The 27,324-nt window shown below is 43.0% G+C and overlaps 1 protein-coding gene across 1 annotated transcript in view; it reads left to right on the forward strand.

The window, feature by feature from the left end:
- Positions 1-15,050: 15,050 nt before the first annotated feature.
- LOC138962730 (uncharacterized) overlaps positions 15,051-27,324 on the forward strand; it is a 30,723-nt gene continuing 18,449 nt past the window's right edge. Inside the window, exon 1 of the mRNA XM_070334667.1 lies at positions 15,051-15,675. Coding sequence (XP_070190768.1) covers positions 15,646-15,675 — 30 coding nt within the window. The 5' untranslated portion in view covers positions 15,051-15,645. The remainder of the gene's footprint in view (positions 15,676-27,324) is intronic.

The raw sequence follows: 27,324 nt of genomic DNA on the forward strand, positions 1-27,324 counted from the left end.
ACTAAAGCTTTGAAACTTTACACACTTCCAGTGTTGGATGACCTCCAGACATGACCCAATATTTGTGAAAATAAGTGAAGTCATAACTGTTTGTGGGCGCAGTGGCGTGGTGGTAAGACGTCGGCCTCCTAATCGGGAGGTCGTGAGTTCGAATCCCGGTCGCTGCCGCCTGGTGGGTTAAGAGTGGAGATTTTTCCGATCTCCCAGGTCAACTTATGTGCAGACCTGCTAGTGACTTAACCCCCGTCGTGTGTACACGCAAGCGGCACAAGACCAAGTGCGCTCGGAAAAGATCCTGTAATCCATGTCAGAGTTCGGTGGGTTATAGAAACACGAAAATACCCAGCATGCCTCCCCCGAAATCGGCGTTTGCTGCCTGAATGGCGGGGTAAAAACGGTCATACATGTAAAAATCCACTCGTGCTAAAAACATGAGTGAACGTGGGAGTCTAAGCCCATGAACGAAGAAGAAGAAGAAGAAGAAGAAGAAGAAGAAGAAGAAGAAGAAGAAGAAGAAGAAGAAGAAGAACTGTTTGCGTGAAGAACACGAAGCTTTGAATGCTACTGCTTATTAGGCATGTGCATATGTGGGCTAAATTACATTGCATAAGTATGCTCAACTCTTTCGTGTGAGGACCACGAAGTTTTCTTCAGTTACAACCGTTTTTATATTTAGTCAAGTTTTGACTAAATATTTTAACATCGAGGGGGAATCGAAACGAGGGTCGTGGTGTATGTGCGTGTGTGTGTCTGTCTGTGTGTGTGTGTAGAGCGATTCAGACTAAACTACTGGACCGATCTTTATGAAATTTGACATGAGAGTTCCTGGGTATGAAATCCCCGAACGTTTTTTTCATTTTTTTGATAAATGTCTTTGATGACGTCATATCCGGCTTTTCGTGAAAGTTGAGGCGGCACTGTCACGCCCTCATTTTTCAACCAAATTGGTTGAAAGTTTGGTCAAGTAATCTTCGACGAAGCCCGGACTTCGGTATTGCATTTCAGCTTGGTGGCTTAAAAATTAATTAATGACTTTGGTCATTAAAAATCTGAAAATTGTAAAAAAAAAAAAAATTATAAAACGATCCAAATTTACGTTCATCTTATTCTCCATCATTTTCTGATTCCAAAAACATATAAATATGTTATATTTGGATTAAAAACAAGCTCTGAAAATTAAATATATAAAAACTATTATCAAAATTAAATTGTCGAAATCAATTTAAAAACACTTTCATCTTATTCCTTGTCGGTTCCTGATTCCAAAAACATATAGATATGATATGTTTGGATTAAAAACACGCTCAGAAAGTTAAAACAAAGAGAGGCACAGAAAAGCGTGCTATCCTTCTTAGCGCAACTACTACCCCGCTCTTCTTGTCAATTTCACTGCCTTTGCCATGAGCGGTGGACTGACGATGCTACGAGTATACGGTCTTGCTGAAAAATGGCATTGCGTTCAGTTTCATTCTGTGAGTTCGACAGCTACTTGACTAAATATTGTATTGTGAAAGGTAAATATGCGCCGAAATGGCTGCAATCTACTGGCCGTATACAATTTCATCTTACACGGCATCACTGCAGAGCGCCTAGAACTGTACCCACGGAATATGCGCGATATAAGCGTCATTGATTGATCGATTGTATTTTCGCCTTACGCGACTTGTTTTTATATTTAGTCAAGTTTTGACTAAATATGTTAACGTAGAGGGGGGAATCGAAACGAGGGTCGTGGTGTATGTGTGTGTGTGTGTGTGTGTGTGTGTGTCTGTCTGTGTGTGTGTGTAGAGCGATTCAGACTAAACTACTGGACCGATCTTTATGAAATTTGACATGAGAGTTCCTGGGTATGAAATCCCCGAACGTTTTTTTCATTTTTTCGATAAATGTCTTTGATGACGTCATATCCGGCTTTTCGTGAAAGTTGAGGCGGCACTGTCACGCCCTCATTTTTCAACCAAATTGGTTGAAATTTTGGTCAAGTAATCTTCGACGAAGCCCGGGGTTCGGTATTGCATTTCAGCTTGGTGGCTTAAAAATTAATTGATGACTTTCGTCATTAAAAATCTGAAAATTGTAAAAAAAAATAAAAATTTATAAAACGATCCAAATTTACGTTTATCTTATTCTCCATCATTTGCTGATTCCAAAAACATATAAATATGTTATATTCGGATTAAAAACAAGCTCTGAAAATTAAATATATAAAAAAATTTATCAAAATTAAATTGTCCAAATCAATTTAAAAACACTTTCATCTTATTCCTTGTCGGTTCCTGATTCCAAAAACGGATATGTTTCGATTAAAAACACGCTCAGAGAGTTAAAACAAAGAGAGGTACAGAAAAGCGTGCTATCCTTCTTAGCGCAACTACTACCCCGCTCTTCTTGTCAATTTCACTGCCTTTGCCATGAGCGGTGGCCTGACGATGCTACGAGTAAAATGGCATTGCGTTTCATTCTGTGAGTTCGACAGCTACTTGACTAAATATTGTATTTTCGCCTTACGCGACTTGTTTATATTTAGTCAAGTTTTGACTAAATATTTTAACATCGAGGGGGAATCGAAACGAGGGTCGTGGTGTATGTGCGTGTGTGTGTGTGTCTGTGTGTCTGTGTGTGTGTGTGTGTAGAGCGATTCAGACTAAACTACTGGACCGATCTTTATGAAATTTGACATGAGAGTTTCTGGGTATGAAATCCCCGAACGTTTTTTTCATTTTTTTGATAAATGTCTTTGATGACGTCATATCCGGCTTTTCGTGAAAGTTGAGGCGGCACTGTCACGCCCTCATTTTTCAACCAAATTGGTTGAAATTTTGGTCAAGTAATCTTCGACGAAGCCCGGACTTCGGTATTGCATTTCAGCTTGGTGGCTTAAAAATTAATGAATGACTTTGGTCATTAAAAATCTGAAAATTGTAAAAAAAAATAAAAATTTATAAAACGATCCAAATTTACGTTTATCTTATTCTCCATCATTTGCTGATTCCAAAAACATATAAATATGTTATATTCGGATTAAAAACAAGCTCTGAAAATTAAATATATAAAAATTATTATCAAAATTAAATTGTCCAAATCAATTTAAAAACACTTTCATCTTATTCCTTGTCGGTTCCTGATTCCAAAAACATATAGATATGATATGTTTGGATTAAAAACACGCTCAGAAAGTTAAAACAAAGAGAGGTACAGAAAAGCGTGCTATCCTTCTTAGCGCAACTACTACCCCGCTCTTCTTGTCAATTTCACTGCCTTTGCCATGAGCGGTGGACTGACGATGCTACGAGTATACGGTCTTGCTGAAAAATGGCATTGCGTTCAGTTTCATTCTGTGAGTTCGACAGCTACTTGACTAAATATTGTATTTTCGCCTTACGCGACTTGTTTTTTTTATACTCAAACAAAACGGCCGCGTCACCTTGTGGTATGCCAAAAATACGACTACCACATGTCACCTACAAGAGATTTCTGACGCTAATAGTGCCGTCCAATGGATAAACAAATTGCTGACAAATGGCCAAGCTTTCACTAAAAAATGCAGTATCGCACTGGTTTTCGACCCCTACCGCCTTAATGATACAGTAGGCCTACCGACTTGCCAGTGTTGATTATAAAATTAATGATGTCTGTAGACAATGGCTGTGTGCTGTCTTCTTCGCTCTAGTGTTACAACAAGGTGGACAGCGGTCAAGAAACATTCGCGGGATAGGCATGCCTGTATTTCTAACACCGTACCCTATCCGAGTCCGCCAGTGTATATGACAAGTGTACCGCCCCATATCACTAACCCCCCACCTCAGCAAGATCTTTGAGCGTGTGGTGAACCAGAGGCTGGAGTTCCACCTCAATAAACACAATATCATTCCTACATGCCAGGCAGGTTTTAGGCAAGGTCGTTCGTGTGCGGACCACATTGTGCACGTCACTGAAAAAATCAAAAAGACCTTGGCACATAGTAATAATTCTCTTCTTGGAACCTTCTTTGATATTAAATCTGCGTACGACAGCGTCTGGCATGCTCGCCTACTCCTAAAACTCGGCAGAATCGGTGTCTCTGGCCACATGTACCAATTCATCAAAAACTTCATCAGCAATCGCAAGATGTCTGTCCGGGTGGGCTCTTCGGTGTCCGAAACCCATGCGCTGGACATGGGGGTTCCCCAGGGCAGTATCATCGCGCCAAACTTATTCAGCATCATGCTCTATGACATTACTTCTGTTAAGGTTGACGGTGCCAGTGTACTTCTGTATGCGGACGACCTCGCCTTAATAGACACTAATAGACCACGCCATAACAGAGTTACCAACACTGTTGACTTATCTTCTTACCAAACTAAAATCGACAACCTCTGTCAATATATGTACACCAACGGCTTCCAACTAGCCTCAAATAAAACAGTCTTTCTTGTTGTCTCCCGTAGACAACTGTACAGGAACTGCAGTATAAAGATAGGTTGTGATATTATCAAACCGAGCTCAGAAGTTAAGTTCCTCGGCGTTATCATCGATACCCGACTTAACTGGACCAGTCATATCGAACATCTGATCAATAAGGCCAACAAGGATCTCTATATCATACGCTACCTGGCGTCCCAATCCTGGGCCAGAGGGCGTAAGTGTGTCACAGAGGTAGTGCGGGCATTAATTCGCTCCCGCCTCCTTTACGGGTGCGAAGCTTATTTCGCGACGCGCCCGGCGCTCATGAAAAAACTGGCTATTATAGAGTGCAGGGCGCTCAAAATAGCTCTGGGACTCTCCCAACAAGCGAGTAAGAGTCGAGTCTACAGCGAGTGTGGGTGGCTGCCCCTTGTGGATGAGATAAAACTCCGTTCAGCTCAGTATGCTGTCAGAGCCCACGCGGTAGAGAACTCTGCCTGCGAGGTCCTGACTGACTTTTTTCCTCAGCACCAAAATTATGAGGCCAACACCAAACATAGCACTCAACTCTTGGCCAAAACGCTACCCTTATCCGACACAGTAAACCGCATTCTAGCCGATAGCGGGGTGAAGGTCAGTGAGCTGGCCAGGGTCCCCCCGCCCTCCTACCCGCCTTGGCTTGAGGAAACCCCTACTATCATATACGACAGTGAAGATAATACTACCAAAAAAGATAACCCCGTCTACCTAGCTACTGTTACAAAAGAAACCCTAAACTACAAATTCTCGGAGCATTTAAAAGTCTTTACTGACGGATCCAAATTTGCAGACGGCAGCGTTGGCTGCGCCTTTGTGATCCCAGATCTCAAAATCTCAAGGAAATATACTCTTAATAAAGACATCTCCATATTCTCAGCCGAGCTATTTGCCTTGCTCATGGCATGCACTTTTATAAATGACCTCCCAGTCACACCGCGTGCGGTAGTTTTCTGCTCTGACTCGCGCTCTTCATTACAAGCTCTGCATCGAAACACATCAAATCGGGCAGAGCTACAAAGAGAAATCCTCTTTATATGTCACCAGTTAATCTCATCCGGCACATCCGTATCATTTCTCTGGGTCCCCTCTCACGTAGGGGTCCGGGGAAATGAACTGGCGGATGTCGCTGCCAAAGAAGCGGCAGAATCTAGCCCAGCTAACACTAACATCGGCTACTCAGTAACCGAGTTCTACAGTAAAATCCGTAAACTCATTCGAAGTCAGTACGTAACATCTCTGTCCTATCAACCCATTGATATGAACGATCTACACCCCGATCTCCCAACAAACCTCCTCACTATCTTCAGACGCCTCCGTGCCGGCGGCTGCCGCTTCCATATCTTTAACAAGTCCTGCCATTGTGGAGAACCCTATTCATTTCAACACATTTTCGCTCCATGCGCTACAAATAGAATTACCTTTAAAACCTTATATGACCATATGCAGCTCCATGGTCTGAGTCCCCAGGATTATCTGCGCAGTAGCAGTTCTCTAGGCTGGTCACACAGCTTGCTGCTGTGCCGACTGGTCAGGGACTCGGACATGGGGCTGTGGGTATAACTAAGCCCAGATTATCACATCAGCGTGTTTCAGTTTGAGGTCGAGTGGCTCCCGCCATCCCTCCTGATTCCAGCGACTACCTTCTAGACAACATATCCTCACCCAAGGCCCACTAGTCGCCAAACTGTACATATTGTTTTTATTACCACGGCCTTCGTGGCTTACATCTTAATCCTTTTATTTGTAAAAAGTTTTGAGATTTATTGTTCGTGTTCCTCTTACTTGCTCATCTATTTGGTTTTATTGGTGATCCTGAAAGGTTCCACTTTTTAACTCGATTTGAAATAAAAAAAAATAATATTACAAACCCGTTATTCAAGATATAGAATACAGACTTATAATTCTTACCAAGAAACATCTTAACTACTTTTCATTTTAACAAATTCCACAGAGCATTATCAACTCAACCCCACCCCCTGCCCTCCTCTCCTTATTTTTTGTTTCTTTCTTTCCTCTTTTTGAAAGCGGACAAACACTCAAGTCCTTAATGGCTCAAAACCGTAGGACTTTTAATATTAATTTTAACTAACTGCCTGGTGATTTTTCACAAAACACGTTGCAGCGTGAATTCAGTGAATACAGATCGTGTGCATGCGAGTCTTTTAGCAGAACGAGATATAATAGAAGAATATCATTATTAGGGATTTCGTTAACTAGAAATGTTCGGTATTTTACAGATTTTTTTTTTGATTTTTGATTTTGATTTTTTTTTACATTTTGGAGCTTTCCCGGTTCATGGTTCAATCCTAAACTAAAAGAAACAAAACAAATTATTTTCTCATGAGGTTCACACGAGCAAAGTACAGTCGAACCTGTCTGTCTTAAGAGACCACCCAAGGGACTGAGAACAAGTGGTCTCTTTAGACAGGTGGTCTCTTTAGACAGGTGGTCTCTTTAGACAGGTGATTGTATATAGTCGTAACAACCGTCGGGGATCCTTTGGGGTGGTCTTAATTGGCAGGTGGTCTGTATGGACAGGTGGTCTCCAGGGCAGGTTCGACTGTATTCTTCTTCCATAAAATAACTGAAACATTCTGTTGTTGCATTGTACAACTTTGAGTAAAGTTTTTGATAATTTGGAACAAACTGTATGATTTGTTTTTTTCATGAGTTCCTATTCAAAGTGCGTGGCCGGAGTAATCAATTTAATTCAGTTCAATTCAATTCAATAAAACTTTATTGTCTGAATATGCAACAAACAGAAATTTTTCTTTTGATTCCCGAGCGAATTAACGAAGTATCGTAGTCTATGACCGTCTACAGCTATGATTTGTATTAATCTGATGCCAAACCCTCAAAAAGAGCAACGCGTGTTGTCTGATAGGTCGAAAGTTTCAGCGAATATTTTGTTCTGTCTATAACTATAAAAGGTCACTGCATGTACTTACCTTTCTTATTCGTTTATTTGTTTGTTTGTTTGCTTGTTTGTTTTTCGTGTGTTTGTTGTTTTGTTTGTATGATTGAATGGGCACACTTTGCACGTAGCAATGACTATCCACACAACGGTCATGTACAATAGCAACAGCGTGCTTACACACACACACACACACACACACACACACGCACACACACACACAGACACACACACACACACACACACACACACACACACACACACACACACACTAAAATACAGTGTTTGGATACCAATACTATAAAGACTATCCTTAAAAACTCTCACCTGACACATACATATAGATATGCATATGTCACAAAGCACTGACTTACAAGGCTGTACAAAAAGAAATGCACGTTCAAACAAAAAGCTTCAGATCACTTACACACACAAACAACGACTGATGGTTCGAGAAGAAAGAATGACTAAAGGTGCTGTTGGAAGAGATAGGTTTTGAGGGCAGATTTGAACGACGGATAGTTTGTGGGATGTTGTTCCAGATGGGAGGGGCATGCAGAAACATAGAATGAACGGCGCTGAGAGGAGGGTTCGGGTTGGTTCAGTTGTACATTTTAAGAAGTTCGGAGAGGTAGACGACACGGCACCAAAGTAGACATTTGTCTTGGTGACTTCAACATATCAGCGGAACAAAATAAATCGTAAGGTCACCACCAGGCTATGCATGTATCGGTATCGTATAGTACATATGTACTCTTAATAGACACGACCTTTTTACCTTGTAACCTCCCCTTCCCAGCAAGCCTGCGCGAACGTGAGGTGCAGAATTAACGGCCTTTGGGTTGTCTGTTATTCTAGGGCCATGAGCCTACGCTGGCGTTGGCTCACATGTATGTATAGCTGAAAGCTTATGGGTGTCGGCAGGCGTTTGCGCATGCGCTTATGTCGGCCTTCTTTTTTTTTTGGATCCCCGGACATGATAATGCTTTATGATCGTGTATTTGTGCTATTCAAGGGCGCTTTATAAAATGCGATGGGTGACAACCGACAAAATGTCCATGTAAATAAAATTCAACCAGTTTTTATATTTTTATAATTTATTGCCTGTCATGAGCGAAGGTTTGGTGGCCTAACGGTTTAGGCGATGCGCCGGGGTTCAGGCTCCGCTTGCGGCGAGTATATTAGATTACATTTTTCTTGGTCTCCTATTTTTGTGAAATCCTTCTGGAGTGCAAGTGTCAGTTGACACATTTTTTAAGGTCGAATTAGTTTTTAATAATAATTTTTAGAGCGTGTGTTCTGCGCTTGTTCACACTTGTTCAAAATGCATACTCATGATACTGGGCAACTGAGCGACATCACTGACTTACACGACCGAGTTGCCTCCCCTCTTTTTGTGACTTCAAGCTTACGCTTGTAATCTATGAATTTAAAACACACACATACACACACAGACACACACACACATACACACATACACACACACACACACACAGACTTCATGCAGCCCCATCCCCATCCCCCCATCCCCCCACCCTCCCTTACCAAAAAAACACACCTCGCAGTCATGTACGTGACCGCTGATCTGTCAAGGGCAGAACGTAAGTACCTCCTTCCAAAATACTGTTCTGCAATGAAATTACGTCTCTATAAATATTATGGTTGTCTGCCAACTATTGATCATGTTGTAAGGCAAGGCTCGTTCAGAACAAGATGTTTCTATGAACGTATGTTTATTCTTGTGCGATTTGCGTTTTTGCTCCAGAGAAGTCTAATATTAAACTTGATGCGGCGTCGTATAGTCAACACAAACTTTCACATGTAGACAAATGTCATGACATTCGGCGCATGCGTACAAGTTGATTGGAAGAGAAAACGTTGACCCGACGCTAACTCGAGCTGAGAAAAGACAAGGAACTGCGCAGACTGAAAATGGTTTGTATTCTTTTGTGTGTAGGCCTATATTATGTTAGCATGTACGTCTGTCATTACATATACTAGTTCGAAGTCGTCATTTTGTGTTCTGTTTTCTTGCTCTCACCCTGTTGTTACTGTATATCTTTTCCTCCAAATTTTCTAACAGGGAGATCTTCAAACTTCACACTGAAAGTTAATTCTTTGTTTTTTAATACTGCAAGTGTTACCTTACTTGTGGTCTTTTGCTGAAACAGTGAAAGTGAAAGTTCTTCACCCTGGATACACTATACAGTGTATGCATCATTAATCTGACAGTTTTCAATTACTTTCTTGATTTCTGTTGAATTTTCTTGCACTTACACAGTTGCAGTGTTTGGTGACATACGATTGCTCTCATGTATGGTTAGCTGGGAGCTCATGAGGCTCACGGCAGGCGTTTACGCATGCGCTAATGTCGGCAGGTTTAACCGTGTATTTGTGCTATTCTAGGGCGCTTCATGAAATGCGATGTGGTGCCAAACGACAAATTTCCATGTAAATGTAGATTAAAATGAAAGTTTTCTTATATTTTTATAATTTTATTGCCACTGAATCTTGAAGTCTGCGCGGCCTAACGGTTTAGACGCTGCGCTGCGAACATCGAGGTCCCGGATTCAAGGTCCGCTCTCGGCGAGTATTCTGATGGAAATTTTTTGGGTCTGCTATTTTGGTTAAATCATTCTGGAGTGCAATTGTCAGTTGACAGACTTTTAAAGGTCTAATTAGTTTTTTTCTAGGGCAAGCCCATGATTTCACAAGTTGTAATCTGCACGCCGGCACGCGTCACAAGTGTATCATCTTTCAAGTTGTAATCGATATGCGTCACAAGTCTTACAAACTACCAAGATTGTACCAAAGAAACTGTTCTATACTATTTTTTCCCAGTTTTGCCAAGTTTTTGATTTCTGTCTGCATCCAGTCGCCTTCCTTTACATACTATGCACACCATTCGGCGTCATTGCCATCAGTTGGAACGGTCAGTTTTCCCTCATCCCCAGCTGGGCATGCACAGTCCAAAAAGTACATACAATGTTTTTCTATCGCCTAGTTTTGCCGAGTTTTTGAATAGCGTTTGCAACCAGTTGCCTCTTGAAGTTTTTAAAATTTTACATTTTGTTTTTACACAATATGCATAACATAGGGCGCCATTGTACCGAAACTGTTCTATTCTATTTTTTTCTCTGTCTGTCTCTCCTCCTGTCTATCTGTCGGTCTACTTGTCTGTCTGTCTATCTCAGTGTCTCTCTCTCTATCTCTCTTTTTTCTGCCTCTCTCTCTATTTCTGTTACTCTCTCTGTCTCTCTCCTTCTGTTTGTCTGTCTGTCTCTTTCTCTCTCTCTCTTTCTCTCTCTGTCTCTCTCTCTGTCTCAGTCTCTCTCTTTCTCTCTCTTTATCTCTCTCTCTGTCTCTCTCTCTCTCTCTCTCCTTCTGTCTGTCTGTCTGTCTGTCTGTCTCTTTCAGTCTCTCCCTCTCTCTCTCTCTGTCTCTGTCTCAGTCTATCTCTCTCTCTTTCTGTGTCTGTCTGTCTGTCTGTCTGTCCCTCTCTCTCTCTTTCTCTCTGTCTGTCTCTGTCTGTCTGTCTGTCTGTCTCTCTCTCTCTCTCTCTCTCTCTCTCTCTCTCTCTCTCTCTCTCTCTCTCTCTCTCTCTCTCTCTCTCTCTTATTTCTATGTAAGGATAGTGAGAACCGGACATTATATTATTCAGTGCACTCGATCAGCTGAATGGCTAATCACGTCTTAGTGTACTTGTTTTTCTTTCCAAAAACAGTCAACAGGAGAATAGGGACAGACATCAAGTTCATGATTTGTTTTACTAGTGCGCCTTGCACCATCGGCGTAGATATGAAAATATCCCATTACAATTCCATTATGTGCGTCAAAGGGCCCGTTGGGATTACGCACCACTGTGCCACTCTATGTCTACTTACATCGGAGTACAACATTCGGATTAAGCAAAGCAAAGCCCACGACCAGCTGAGTGTCTCGCGACTGGGGTGGGCTGTGATTGACCGTTGACCTCACCCCGGCATTGAAACAACAGAAGTGGAGGGGGTTATGACAAAGCAACTCTCCCGCTGAGAGGGACAGTTAGACACCGACACTTGGTACCTTTTTGTATCAGTGAACGAGCGCGGGCAGCCTCTACTGGAAGCGCTCTGGAGATAATGATAGGGTTTACTCTGTCGAGTCTTCATATCGAACCATTATTCTTGCGTGCTCCGCCGCTGGTGTTATGCAATATGTCTAGGTTTCACAAGAATTCCTTGTTTTGGTCACCGACACACTGAACATTTCTGTACGCGAAGAACTGTCACCATTGCATTTATTTTGCTCTTTTTCTCATTTTGTTCATGTTGTTTGAACACCGTGTTAACTATTTACAGGAACTTCGTAACTTGTTACTAAAACTAAAAGTTCCGCAGCAGAATCGTCACTGCATATGACATTTTGTTATTTCTTGCAATGTTTTTAATTGTTACTCGTTCTTCTCACTCTCTTCGTGTTGTTTTTACACTTTGCAAATAGTTGTGTTTGTGTGTGCTGTAAGTTCCTCACGAAACACATTTTCCGCCACTCTGCATTTGACATAATTTTAAAAATGTCGGGTCTTCTTTGTTTGAATTCTTCGCACTCTGTTCATATACATGTTACTCTGTATGTCTTCTTTGCAATAAAATGGGTATCTTTTACTCAAATTTTCTCAACAGGGAGATCTTGCAGTGCATGTAACATTTCGTACTTTCGTACAGTATTCTTTGTTAGCTCATTTGTGGTCTTTTGCTCAAAGTTCTTCAACAGGGAGATCCAGCCCCATTGCATTTGACAATTTTCAATCTTTATTCGTCTGTTTATTTTTTGTTCGACTAATAACTTCATTGTTCTTCATTGCAAAACGTTGGGTGATCTTTTACTGCCTGCAGTGATGACCATATCACCAAGAAAATTACATGGTAATTTGCATCAAGATTGCAGTATATTTCAGCCGGCCAATGATTGACAGTGCACTGCATCAGATCTGCTCTCATTGCTTTACTTATCATTGCAAGGCTCAGAACAATTCATGGGAGCAGTGAGCTGTTTTATGCTATGACATAACTGAACCCAAGTGACCTGGATACCATTTTATTTTAAGGAACATCGCTTTGATGGTTTTATGTTATGTGCAGATTGCTCATTGTCATAATACATTAGTTGGGTGGCTGCTTCATCCGAGTCACCTTGTGTTACATGTTACTGTGATTATGTGTGGATTGGTGCTTCCTCCTTTTTAGTCACTTTTCTTCCACTGATGATACCGTGATTGAAGTTGCATTGCTGCTCCCACCTTTGATTCCCGTTTCAGTCGTTCATTTTTCTGTATATGAGTGGATTGGGGTAATTCAAATGACATAGTATACATTAATCAACATTAGACAATCAATGCCTTCAATACAGCAATTGCAGGCAGGATCAGGACATTTCCCATGGATGAATGCGTTCATATCATTGATTAAATTTGCGCATATTACGCAAGTGAAACTTTACAACGAAGGGGTTATTTTTTCAGTCATTTGAATTTAACAAATATTTTGATAGCTGTTGTGCATGAACTTTAGTTCGTCCACGACCATTCTACAAAGTTTCGAGTCTATAGGTAAAATGGTCGGACATTTACCTTTTCTCCAAAACTGAGGTGTTATCAAATTACACCTCCGAAATTGTCAATGGCGCGGAAGCTTTCCTGAATAGGCATGGCCTTGAACCCAGCTCTAACTGCTTTCTTCAGGTCACCAATGATCTAGGGGATGAGGCGTGTGTTTGTGCATACTCTAAAAATACGACTATGGCTGCACCATTGGAACCCCTTTCATGACCGTGCCTAAACATGGCAAAATACGGTATAAAGGAGTTAGTTTGATTTTACGTTGGAACGTTCTTTTATGCGGAGTTCCATTCTACGTTTTCAAAGTCGCACACACAACTAATCCCCCCTCCCCCCCCCCCCCCCATGTTCTACAACATGTTTTGGCCCTGTTGATCTCTGATCAACCCTTTTTTCTTGTTGATACTTACTCTGTCCACCTGCGGAAGTTAATTATATTACTGTGGCCTTTTCGTGCCTTTGCTCGGCCTTCTGCCTTATTTCCCTTTGTGAACACTCTTTAGGGCGGGAGGCGCATACATTCACGACCCGGGCCGTCTGCTTCACGACCAAGTCAGTAGAGGTTACTGCTGAGAGGTTGAAACGGCCTGACATGATCCATGTCATGACCTAAGTCAAAACGAGTCTTGATGTCCATACATTATTTACATGTTTTATACGCGAGGCTTGACCGTGTGCGATCTCTGCGCATAATTATGTTTCTCTGACAGTGTTCACCGTCTTCTTCTTCTTCTTCTTCTTCTTTCTCTTCGTTCATGGGCTAAAACTCCCACGACTTTTCCGTGTATGACCGTTTTTACCCCACCGTTCAGGCAGCCATACGCCGCTTTCGGGGGAAGCATGCTGGGTATTTTCGTGTTTCTATAACCCACCAAACTCTGACATTGACTCGTTACAGGATCATTTCCGTGTGCACTTAATTGGTCTTGCGCGTGCACGTCAGTACATGACACGAAGGAGGATAAGGCAGGTGTGCACGCAAGTTGACCTGGGAGATAGGAACAATGTTTGATACCTTATCATTCGCTTGTGTTTCAGTGATACATATTAAACCGAGCGTTAACAAGCTGGACAAGTTCCAAGTTGGTCACTGTGAAGTGCGGATGACGGAGACGTATGACTGGACACTGAGACTTCAGGTCGGCCGGGGTGTTCGATTGTGTATATAAACACGCATGTGGGGAAACAAAAATGTCCACCCTTAACCCACCAGGTGCGGCCGGGATTTCAACCCACGACCTTCCGAATAGGAGGCCGGCGTCTTATTCACGAGGCCACTGCGCCCGTCTGTTTTCCCGTGTTAAAGATGAAGTGCTCCTTAGAGCACTGTTGAAGCAACGATTTGTCTTTTGGTAGCCGATGCGGATATCAACAGTCAAAATAATCACACAACTATTCCAGCGATGACTATACACATACTTTTGGTGTGACTAATCAAACTATACTTGATGAGGTTTGTCAGTTCGCATCTCCCGCTAAAATGTGATTAAAATTAATGTTCAGTAATCACGTCACTATAGACTGTCTGCGACATATCAAAATGATAACAAATAATTTGTTTTATTATGATCGTACGTAATCAAACACAATGTTTTGACGTAAACTACTGAAAATAAAACGATAGAAAGAACTCTCGCTATCGTCGAGAATACTGAAGTTACATGTTGGCTTTTGATGTAATCATAGTTCACGCGCGGGACCTGATTGGGTACTTCCGCTTCGCTTACTGCTTGTGTTCTATTTTTTCTTCTGTTTGTTACTTTATTTATGTTTCTTTTCATTCACTTATTCATCAATGTATTTATTACTTCATGCATACAATGATTGATTGGTTCAATGATTGATTGAATGATTGATTGCTTAATTGATCGATTGATTGACTGGTTGATTGATTGATTGATTGATCTATTCTATTCTTGCTCTTATTCTTTTTGGCAGTCTTTCCTTTTGTTGCCGCTTCTTCATCAATCGATGTACCCGCAAATGCTAAACTCCTGCTTTGCCTAAGACATATTTATATTTTCCATTCACAAGTCACTATTTTATTTCCTGTACACACACTCAAAACTTTGATTTCCTTTTTTTCTCTAACTGGGAGTATTTTTGTCCTTAACACCGACAAAGGATGAAACTCAATCACATGAATGACCCCGGCGTTTGTCAAGTAGTAAATACATGACAGGGTAGGTAAGATTCCAATATCTATTTTAAAATATATTAAAACTTTGATTATATTGACTTCCCCCGAAAGCGGCGTATGGCGGTGAAAAACGGCCATATACAACTACAAATAAAATAAACGTGATAAAATTAAAGTTGACTTGTTCACGGCTGAAAATGAGGAAACAAAGAAATAACAGGAATTAGTTCACAAACATTTTGACAGAGCAGCGCCCATCTGAATCCCCCTTCCGTATAACCACAACCATTATTTACATGTTTGTTTGTGTGGCGTGACAGCAAATAGACGGGTGGTCAAGACGTTATATATAATCCCACGTGACGTCCGCTTAATTGTGAAAGGTGTCCGCGCGCTCGTGTCAGTATTTTATTCTAGGGCCATCTGCTGAGACTTTATCTCACTTCATACCACGAACATAGTGACTCCGTTTCTTCGCTTCGCACGATTTTATTATTACTGACGGATACAAAGTTTAAAAAGGTTTGCAGTAATCTGGTCACTCCGTTGGGAAAAAGTCGTCCAGGAATCATGAGAAAAACTCAAGCTGTTCTATTTTTTGTAAGTATTCGATTTTTTTTCTTTTCTTGTTAGTTTAAAAAAAATTAAAACCAATATTTTTTCTTTTTTGTTCTTTTCTTTTTTCCTTTTCTCTCTCTCTCTCTCTCTCTGTCTCTCTCTCCCTCTCTCTCTGTCTCTGTCTCTCTCTCTCTCTCTCTCTCTCTCTCTCTCTCTCTCTCTCTCTCTCTCTCTCTCTCTCAGCCCTTCTCTTCTCAGGATTTGATGTTCTATATTTACACTACATTGGGGTGTGCACGTTAAAGATCCCACGATTGACAAAAGGGTCTTTCCTGGCAAAATTGTATAGGCATAGATAAAAAATGTCCACCAAAATACCCGTGTGACTTGGAATAATAGGCCGTGAAAAATGGCTGCGATCTGCTGGTCGATGTGAATGCGTGATGTATTGTGTAAAAAATTCCATCTCACACGGCATAAATAGATCCCTGCGCCTTGAGTCCGAGTCTGGAGATACGCGCGCGATATAAGACTTCATATAACATATTTATATTTATTCAACGGGTGTATTTTCTAGCATGGTCAATGAGTAAACACGTTTGCAAAATTATAAATGAATAAATAAACAAGCAAACAAAGAAATACAAAAACGAATAAACAAACATAAAATGATTAAATACATACATTGAATATTCATAGTTACGTTTCAATGTTTAGTACGTATTTTGTTGTACAGTTCTTAATGAATTGACAAGAAAACAAAAAAAGAAAGAAAAACGAAAAAGGAAGGAAATAGAAAGACAATACAGAAGGAGAAAGAAAGGAAGAGCAAAAGGAAGAAAGAAAGAAAGATGGAGTGAAAGAAGGAAAGAAAGAAGAAAGAAAGAAAGAACGAAAGAAAGAAAGAACGAAAGAGAGAAAGAAAGAGCAAAATAAATGAATAGATAAATAAATAAATAAAGATGGAGAGAAAGAAACAAAGAAAGAAAGAAAATTTAAAAAAAAGAAAGGAAGGAAGAAAGAAAAAAAGGAAGAAAGAAAGAAAAAAAAAGAAAGAAAGAAAGAATGAAAGAAAGACAGAAGAAGAAAAAAAAAGAAAAAAAAGGAAAAAGAATGAAAAAAGACTCATCAACAGGAAAATTCGGTTGATATCGCATCTTGTAATAAGAAAACAATTCAAATTAAAAAACAATTGTCAGTTGTTTCATTTTTTCCAAATCTGTTATTTCTCATACTCATGGGGGGGGGGGGGGGGGGGGGGGTGTCGATTTTTACGTGTGCTAACTGGTAGTGATTTTTTTCTTTGCTTGTTTCACTTTTCTTTCTTGGTCATTTCTATTAGATTATGATGCCTTTCCTGGACTCCAATCGATAATTAATGCATCCAACAGATATCTACTAGAAGGATGTTGATATTATATAAAAATCACTTCCATAACTGAGCTTTCCGCTTACTTAGTATTTTCTGATTTTCGGAAATGATAAGGAATACAACAGAATCATTCAGAATTTTACTATAAGGCTACATTTGTAAAGTATAGCGTGACGTGTACGTTCTCAGAATTCTTCTTGGGGAAACAGCAAGCGCAAAAGTGTTCCAAGAATGACGTTTGTCTCGGTGACTTTGTCATCATGAGCATTCGAAAATTAGTGTATGGATTTCTTCCTTTCTGAGATTACATGGAGGCCTCCATGTCTGAATCTATACATTATAAGATGTTTGGTGGCTTGTTGACAGACCAGCTTTTTTGTCGGTCCAAGGGGACCATATCGTCTTTTGTTTCATCTTTATCGACCAAGGCCGAAGGCCGCGGTTGATAAATATGAGACAAAAGGCGATATGCTCCCCGAGGACCAACAACAAAGTGCTGGTCTGACAACAAGCTACCAAACATCGTTTGTGTCATCATTTTGGTTGTGCAACAAAATGCACAATAACCCACAGGGAGACGAAGTTTTAGAATCCAACTCCGGGCCACAAAGCATCGTCACAGTAGCACGAGATAACACGTCAAACTTGTTTGTGACGTCAAACGTAGCTTGTTGACGCTTTTCTTCCAGTCTGAAAATGTACAGAGCTGCGATCATACCTGTGAATTCAGGAAGTGTTGAGCATATTTCTTTTCTTTTAAGTGTTTATGACTTTTCGTTGTGGATTTTGCGATTACAGAGATAAGTTGCAAATTGACCATGAGTCGCCGTGGTAATTATCAACATTAATTGGGTCTTTGAGAGTGAATGCTTACAATCGTTGTCCTCGGAAGCACAAATCCAAAGCCACGATGGTTCCACACATCAAACAATCATTGGCTTTTACTTTGACAACCCACGTTTCACGATCACATGAAAGCTCAAACCCATTCACCAACTCGAGTTATTGCATGGGGAACATGAGATTTATTTACCAGGTGTTTGTGAATGAAAACTCGTGAAAATGATGACAATTAGGTATATCTCTGTAAAGTGAAGAAGGTCGATCGTTCAAAGCCAAAATATGTTCACATTTTTTTCCATCTCATTTAAAATTATCCATAAAAACGTAAATGTCTTGTTCGGGGAAAAGCCCCGAAGGAGAAGGATGGTACATTTACGAACAGGACAAAGCAAGTTTTGTCCTAACAAAATGGAGGGGAAAAAACCTTTAGCTGTCACAAATTACACTGACGGATGGTGAGATTTCATGTCGGATCTAAGATCTTCAAATCCCATAATTACATGTTAAAAAAGCTTTCAAAAAAGATGACAAAATAATCTTTCTAGAGCATACACTGTATTTGCTTGTTAGACACGAAATGGCCTCGATGTGACTTTGTTTACTTTGTTGTTGTTTTGTCGGTCCGTTGTGCGCCATTTAAAATTGTTTTCAAAGAGATACACGTGTGTGTGCGTGTGTGTGTGTGTTTATTTGTGTGTGTGTGTGTGTGTGTGTGTGTGTGTGTGTGTATGTGTGTGTGTGTGTGTGTGTGTGTGCGTGCGCGCGCGCGCGCGTGTGTGTGTATATGTGTGTGTGGGTGTGACGCATTTGAATAAGTTGACAGGATAATCTTACTAGATCCCACACTTTTACACTTTTTAAACACGACATGAACAATTCTACAGTTTACATTGTTACTACCAGAGTGGTTGTGTGACGCTTATACAAATTTCAAGACTCACGTATGAAAACACTCATCCATCAACTGCAAACAGGTTTTTTTTTAGACTTTCACGGACCTGGAAAAAACAACAGGACAATGCAAAATCAAAAATGTATTATTATGAATTTAAAACAATCTTGCAGGAACTCATCCAGTCCTCTCTCTGTCACAATGTACACAAGTTACAGTCGTGAAATATTGCAATTCATTGATTTCATGGCATTTCTTATGTAAAAACGGACGATCCTTGCTACTTTGTTGTTTAGTTTCATGTACCCCATAATAGACGATGTTCGGAAATTAATAACTCTGTCAGGTTTGTACGGGTTGTGCAAGAGTGAATATTCTTTCGTTTAGTGAGGCAAACTTCCCCACGTGACATTATATAGGCCAGTCACTAGCGACGGGTGTGTTTCAAACACGTGGAAAAGCAGTACGTGAGGAAAGCTTGCCTCACATAGGAAGCAAAGAGTATTCACTCTTTCACTACCCACACTAACCCGTCAGAGGTATTTATGGAGTTCGTCTATTCGTTTAGAATTGTTTTGCGACAGTCACCGTGTGTATGCTTGTCCTATAGGTCTATTTCGATTCTGTACAAATGCGTTAGTGTGCGTTTAATTTCTTTAGAAACAAAATGTGATATGTTTATTCGCTACAACAGTCCCTACTTAGGGTAGGGCTTGATGTAAAAAAAAAAATAAAAAAAATTTAAACCCACTTCCACATAATTCTTTGCTTTCGCTATTACACTCGTTGTAATTTTTTTCCCTTATCTTATCTTAATTATCTTATCTTCATCTCATCTTTTTCTTATCTTTTCTTTTCTTTTATTTTTTTAATCTCGCTTTTTATCTTATCTTATCGTATCTTATCTTATCGGGTCTGGTCCTGTCTGGTCTGGTGTTATCTTATCATTTCTGTCTCCCTTGGAGACATATACATAGACAAAACAACTCACAGTATTTAAAAAAAAAAAAACCTAGTAAGGCACCACGAAAAATCTCCAATCATGACAAAAAGAATTTCACCCCAGATGACCCTCACTTTGTCAGGGGGGGGACTTTTCCGCGAATCCGCGGATTTCCGCGGACACAACTTACGAATTCCGCTGGAGTAATCTATTTTTCTGCGTCCCATTTCATAACAGTAACTATTACTTGTTGACTGAATGATATGGAGAGAAGTGAAGATGGAACAGAACACTAGAGGCTTGAGAGTTAAATTGTTCTGACGGTGAAAACTCCTGATAACTAATAGTCATTTTGAGCTTCAATGCATTGGGGCATGGTTCATTACATAAATATGCACCATTACAATGTTACCATTGTTGTGTGAAAGTTTTGTTTGTTTGTTTTGTTGGGTGTTTGTTTTGGTTTTTTGGGGGGTGGAGTGAGGAGAATGTCTTTTTTACCTGATCCAAACGAGTTGAATTTTAGTCTCAGAATGCACCAGATTGTACAGATTTTAATGTACTATTTAAAAAAAATTCGGGGGAGCATGCCCCCGAACCCCCATAGAAAAAAGGGATTTCCTCTTTTTTCATCCCAAGAGAGTCCCACCCCTGCTTTGTATGCACAGACGACACACGTGAATGGAGGCGGGCAGAATGACCAATAGCCCTGTCGGACAGTTGGACAGTTGTCACGTTTCAATATATCACTCAAGGTGATTATGAACCGGTTAATTACTACTAATTAACTAACCACACCACGATCCACTCTCGCAGGCATACAATTAAATAGAGTCAACAAAAGTATAAGTTTCAGACGCCTGTTTATGTATAAACTCTCCACCTCCCTCGAGCCTTCACTCAAAATATGTTCCTTTTACGTTCTCAACACGTAAAAAACCAGTGTTCACTGACAAAATGCCAGTACTATGTAGAAAATTATAGTAACACGCTGAACCCGTGTAAATACAGTCGAAATGAGAATGTTCTGTTCGAAAAGCTCTAGTTCGTGCAGGTGTCACACACCCCACGTTGTCACTACTCCAATGAAATCATAGATGCGAAAAGACAACGGTGGTCAACGGGGTGCGTACGACATGGTGCACTTAGCTTTATCTCTGCTGCTGCTGCTTAGCCGGTATGCTGGTTAGTCGGTTCGCTGGTTAGCCGGTCCGCTGGTTAGCCGGTTCGCTGGTTAGCCGGTCCGCTGGTTAGCCGGTCTCCTGGTTAGCCGGTCTCCTGGTTAGCCGGTCTCCTGGTTAGCGTAGCCTCAACAGTTCCCGCCAGAGTCAGCCGTGCCGATGTTACGGGAACGTAACGAACGAACGAAACGAACGAACGAAGGAAGGCTGCAAACAGAAAGCATCGGTGCACTAAACATGTCAGCTACCCCTCACCCACCACCTTAAAACATGTCATCTTTAAATATCTCATCGAGCACGTGGGCCTGCACAAAACTGACTTTTTACAACAACAAAACAGCCATTTTCCGTCCTTCTCTCCCTATCTGCAAAAACCATATACAGATTAGTATTTTAGCGTCACAGAGAGTAAATTATGCGCTAACCTGGAAAGAACAACAGAGAGTATTTCATTCCACAACACAGACTCATCAACAGCGTTAAATAATGATTTATTACCTCAAAAGCCTATGATTGTAACTCTCAATGGAAGCAAAGTCCGCCTCCTCCCTGGAACAGTCTCTGTTCGTCAACAGTGACCCAAAACGTCCAGAACCCCTTGTCGAATCCTTATGCGAAAGCCATCGCCGACGAAGGAAATGTGACGACTTGTCCTCAGCAAAATGCGTGGCAGAGGAAAGGAATAACTTGTGGAAGTTCCCCTAGAGTGCCGAATATGATACTCGGTGAAAAACCATCATACTCTAGTAACTGTGTGTTAGGTCCTTCCCCTTCTGCCGCTGGGTGTCAAGTGTGTCGTCCTTGAGTCTCTGACAGACCACCTAGCCAAATACACGTGACTGACCTTGTCACCAAACCAGTCCAGCTATACACAGTTTTGCCTCCCCAAGCAGGAAAAAGACACGAGAAACTCAATCCCTGAAAATCCCGTGCGCGCTGTCAGCGAAAAAAACCGTCAGCCCTATGACAGCAGAAACCTGCACTGTGAAGCTCGTGCGTTTCAAAACATCCGTGCTCGGGAGCACTGTCAGCAAAAACTCTGCTGTGTCCAATATCACGCACAGGCGCTTTCTATCATACATTGACCCAGAACAGGCACTCCACTGAGTGACGCTTTCTTGGTCTCTGTCACCCGATCGTGACACACCTCCCCTCTTCAAGACGAAACCTCGGTTTCGCTCACAGTCATGTTCTCCTCTACAGCCCGAGAGAGAAAGTCAGCTCCAACATTGTTGGCGCCCGGAATGACGCGTACCGTGAATTGGTACGGTTGGAGAATCAACGCCCAGCGCATAAGTCTGGCGTTTGCCAACCTTGCAACCTGAAGATATTGCAGAGGTTGATGGTCCGTCTCCAGACAGAAAGGTCGTCCTCTGGAACGAGCAACCCCTCGTTTCACCCCTGATAACTGCAACCTTCTCTGTCTTCTTGTCTTTGTTCTTTTCCCCGTAGGCAGTCCTCTCTATGTAGGCGCGCAGCAGGTTGGCGTGGTACAGGCGTGCTTTCCCGTGCATGACGATCCTGTAGTCGTTCTGGCCCACTTTCGCTGTCACCTCAAAAGGTCCTTGCCACTGCAGTTGTAGCTTGTTGTGTTTGACAGGTAGAAGTAGCAACACCCGTTCTCCAATCTTGAAGCTGCGCGGCCGTGCCTTGCGGTCGAATCCTCGCGCGTAACGCTGTGCTGCTCTTCCCAGGTTCTCTTGAGCCAATTTGCAGGTCTCTTCAATCCTGTTCCTGAGTTCTACGATGTAGGTCGCTGTCGTCTGCACCTCCTCGTCAGCTTCTTCGTCTGTCCAAGCCTGACGCAGGATAGCCATGGGACCGCGTACCTGTCTGCCGTACAACAACTCAAATGGGGAAAAACCCAAGCTCTCCTGAGGAACCTCGCGGTATGCAAAAAGCAATGCTGGGATGTACCTGTCCCACGTGCGTGGTTTCTCCTGAGCTAGTTTCCTCAGCATGGTCTTCAAGGTGCCATTGAACCTTTCCACCAGTCCGTTGCACTGAGCATGGTAAGGAGTGGTGAAGTGCTGCTCCAGTGATAGCAGTCGTGCTGCCTCCGCCATCACTCCTCCCGTGAACTGCGTGCCTCTGTCGGTGAGTACCTCTGATGGAATTCCCAGCCGGGACCACATAGTAACCAGAGCCTCAGCTACTCGCGTGGCTTCAATCGATTTCAGAGGGATCGCCTCTGGGTATCGAGTAGCGTAGTCCACCATGGTCAAAATGTATCTGTTTCCGTCCTCAGACGCAGGCAAGATGGGCCCGATGATGTCCACTGCCACCCGACGAAAGGGTTCGTCGATGAGCGGCATCTTCTCTAAGGGGACCTTCCTCACCCTTCCTTTGGCAACCACCTTCTGGCACTTATCGCAGGACGCACAGAAACGTCGGACATCCGTGCAGATGCCTGGCCAGTAAAAGTGGCGCCAGACACGATCCGTGGTCTTCTTGGTACCAAGATGACCTCCCAGAATCGAGTCGTGTGCCGTTGCCATGACACCCTCGCGAAACTCGCGAGGCACGACAACCTGTTTGAATGTACCTTCTTGGTTGCTGAACTCACGGTAGAGCAACTTCTTGTCCCTGAGGAACTTTGACCTCCCATGCTTCCCGCTCAGCTTCACCTTCCCCGACTTCGCGTGCTCCCGAGGAGTAGCTAAGGTCGGGTCAGAATCCTGAGCCTTCGCGAGAAGCGCGGGGGTCACGTTCCCCAGGGCAGCTCGTGCAGCAGGTAGGGGTTTGAGAGGTTTGTCCTCTCGCTCCGCCTGTGCCCGCGTGAGCACTGAAATGACGTCGGGAGACCGATAAACGGGAACCTCCCTGGTGACGCCGTCCACAAACTGAACCCGGTTTCCAATGAGCAGGTCGCATGGAGGATCGTCCATGACGACGGCCACAATGGTCCCCGTGAACAACGGGGTTACGACCTTGATCACTGCCGTGTTCAAGTCGTAAGCGTGAGATGCCTCGGCCATTCTCACCCTGATGCTGTCTCCTGTGTAGGCCATAGCTGGAACTAGACTCGCCCGAACCACTATCATGTCTGCCCCTGTGTCCCGCAGACCTTCGCCCTTCACTCCGTTAACGTAGACGTTGCAGTGGGGCTGGAAATGTTTCCTGGAGCACGGAACGCAGAGTTGTGGGATGGTGCATGAGCTCGTGACGTCCCTGAACTCCTCACTGCCAACGAAGTGAACGCCCTTCTGGTCAGCCTGTCTCTTGTGGCAGTCCTTCTTCACGTGGCCCCGCTTGTTGCAGTAGTAACACTGGATGTCAGTTCTGGAACTCGATCCCTTGTGTCCCTGATCGTCCTTCCCGTCCTTGGGTCCTGAAGAACCCGAATTTCCCGTTTTTCCTGGCCGTGAGCCTGAAGATTTGCCGGAGATCGCCTGGGCGTCCTCGTGCACTCTGATCCAGTCGGCTGCCTCCTGAGTAGTCTTGGGCTGGTGCTCCTGCACGAAGGTCACCACCTCAGGTCGCAGGCTGGACATCAGTTGTTCCATGACTATGAGGTCGGCAAGGTCGTTGACGGTCCAGTCCTTTTCGGCCATCTCCACCCAGCGCCGCAGGTAGAGGTTAAGGCGTGCCACAAACTGATGACTCAGCTCGCCGCTCAGTCTCTTGCTGTTACGCAGACGTCGTCTGTAGGCTTCAGCAGTCAGGTTAAAGCGCTGGAGTAACGCCTTCTTAAGTGCCTGATAGTCTCTCGCCTCGTCGTCCTCCAAAGCGTTGTAGAGCTGCAATGCGCGTCCCTTTAAGCAGGTGCTAAGGCGGCTAGCCCACGTGGCCTCTTCCCACTTCTGGTCAGATGCAATGCGCTCAAACCGGCGTAAAAAGTCGTCGAGCTCGTCCTTGTCATCGTCGAACGTCGGCAGTCTCGTACGGTCGGCAACAAACGTCGGCGCGCTAGCCTGAGTGAGCGTACCCTTCTCGGCCTGTAGCCTAGCTAGCTCTAGCTGGTGATCGCGATCCGCCTGTTCCTTCCGGTCTAGTCTGTCACGTTCGTCTTTCTTTTCCTGTCTGTCAAGTTCGGCCTGTCGTTCCTGTCTCTCAAGCTCGTCTTTCTTATCCTGTCGGTCACGTTCGGCCTGTCGTTCTCTTTCTTGTCTGTCACGTTCGGCCTGTCGTTCGGCCTGTCGTTCTCTTTCTTGTCTGTCACGTTCTCTTTCTTGTCTGTCCAGTTCGTCCTTCTTTTCCTGTCTGTCTCGTTCGTCTTTCTCTTTCTTGTCCTGTCTGTCACGTTCGGCCTGTCGTTCTTGTCTGTCAAGCTCTTCTTTTCTCGTCTGTCGCTCTATGTCTTCCCTACGTTCCAGCTCCTTGCGTTTAAGCAAACTACGCGCTCTAACGCGTGCGTCACGCTCTGTCTGTTCCTCACTGCCAGGAGTCTCGAAAGTTATTCTCCTCGTCGGAGATCCCCCTGTAGCCATGGTTAGTTTTAGCAAAGCTTTATCACAAAAGTAAGTCTAACGCAGCTATAGCTAGAATACGCGGTGACGAAAGCGGTGGATACAAAAATCCAGCAACCGGAAAATGCAGAAGAAAAATCCAAACGGTGTAGAACAAATCGCGTAGCCTACTTTATGGCTGCTTTCTGCGGTGAAACAAAGTGTTTCCCACAGCCGTGGCCTACTTTATCGGCTGCTTTTTGCGGTGAAACAGAGTGTTTCCCACAGCCTTGGTTAGGACAGAAGTCCTCGGACCCTTCCCCCCCAAAATTCCAACAAAGTCAAAATATGGAGAAAAATCCAAGTAAAACAAGACGGTAGAAAATGTAACCTGTTACGGAATGCGAAACAACAATGTAGAGAAAACTGAGTAAAACGAATAACAAATCCGCTAACCCCGCTCAGCTCTCTGCAACGGAAAACTCTGAACGTACAACAACAAAGATTCACAAACAAAGGAAAGGGAGATAATCACAGTTAGCGCATACAATAACTCACAAATTACAATTTACATTTCCTGCAAGATGTGAATCGCTTAAGGTGTGGTATATGATCAAAACTATACAAAAAAGGGTAGCACCAAGCAGAAAATAAGTCGAGCACTGACGAGATTATCTGCTCTTAGTTCTCCTTAATTGGTGGGTCTTTATCAGTTGGAAATTAACTGAGTAAATCCCGGCTTGGCCCCCACGTGTCACGTTTCAATATATCACTCAAGGTGATTATGAACCGGTTAATTACTACTAATTAACTAACCACACCACGATCCACTCTCGCAGGCATACAATTAAATAGAGTCAACAAAAGTATAAGTTTCAGACGCCTGTTTATGTATAAACTCTCCACCTCCCTCGAGCCTTCACTCAAAATATGTTCCTTTTACGTTCTCAACACGTAAAAAACCAGTGTTCACTGACAAAATGCCAGTACTATGTAGAAAATTATAGTAACACGCTGAACCCGTGTAAATACAGTCGAAATGAGAATGTTCTGTTCGAAAAGCTCTAGTTCGTGCAGGTGTCACACACCCCACGTTGTCACTACTCCAATGAAATCATAGATGCGAAAAGACAACGGTGGTCAACGGGGTGCGTACGACATGGTGCACTTAGCTTTATCTCTGCTGCTGCTGCTTAGCCGGTATGCTGGTTAGTCGGTTCGCTGGTTAGCCGGTCCGCTGGTTAGCCGGTTCGCTGGTTAGCCGGTCCGCTGGTTAGCCGGTCTCCTGGTTAGCCGGTCTCCTGGTTAGCCGGTCTCCTGGTTAGCGTAGCCTCAACAGTTCCCGCCAGAGTCAGCCGTGCCGATGTTACGGGAACGTAACGAACGAACGAAACGAACGAACGAAGGAAGGCTGCAAACAGAAAGCATCGGTGCACTAAACATGTCAGCTACCCCTCACCCACCACCTTAAAACATGTCATCTTTAAATATCTCATCGAGCACGTGGGCCTGCACAAAACTGACTTTTTACAACAACAAAACAGCCATTTTCCGTCCTTCTCTCCCTATCTGCAAAAACCATATACAGATTAGTATTTTAGCGTCACAGAGAGTAAATTATGCGCTAACCTGGAAAGAACAACAGAGAGTATTTCATTCCACAACACAGACTCATCAACAGCGTTAAATAATGATTTATTACCTCAAAAGCCTATGATTGTAACTCTCAATGGAAGCAAAGTCCGCCTCCTCCCTGGAACAGTCTCTGTTCGTCAACAGTGACCCAAAACGTCCAGAACCCCTTGTCGAATCCTTATGCGAAAGCCATCGCCGACGAAGGAAATGTGACGACTTGTCCTCAGCAAAATGCGTGGCAGAGGAAAGGAATAACTTGTGGAAGTTCCCCTAGAGTGCCGAATATGATACTCGGTGAAAAACCATCATACTCTAGTAACTGTGTGTTAGGTCCTTCCCCTTCTGCCGCTGGGTGTCAAGTGTGTCGTCCTTGAGTCTCTGACAGACCACCTAGCCAAATACACGTGACTGACCTTGTCACCAAACCAGTCCAGCTA

The sequence above is a fragment of the Littorina saxatilis genome, linkage group LG3 (genome assembly GCF_037325665.1).
Source record: "Littorina saxatilis isolate snail1 linkage group LG3, US_GU_Lsax_2.0, whole genome shotgun sequence".
Taxonomy (NCBI): domain Eukaryota; kingdom Metazoa; phylum Mollusca; class Gastropoda; order Littorinimorpha; family Littorinidae; genus Littorina; species Littorina saxatilis.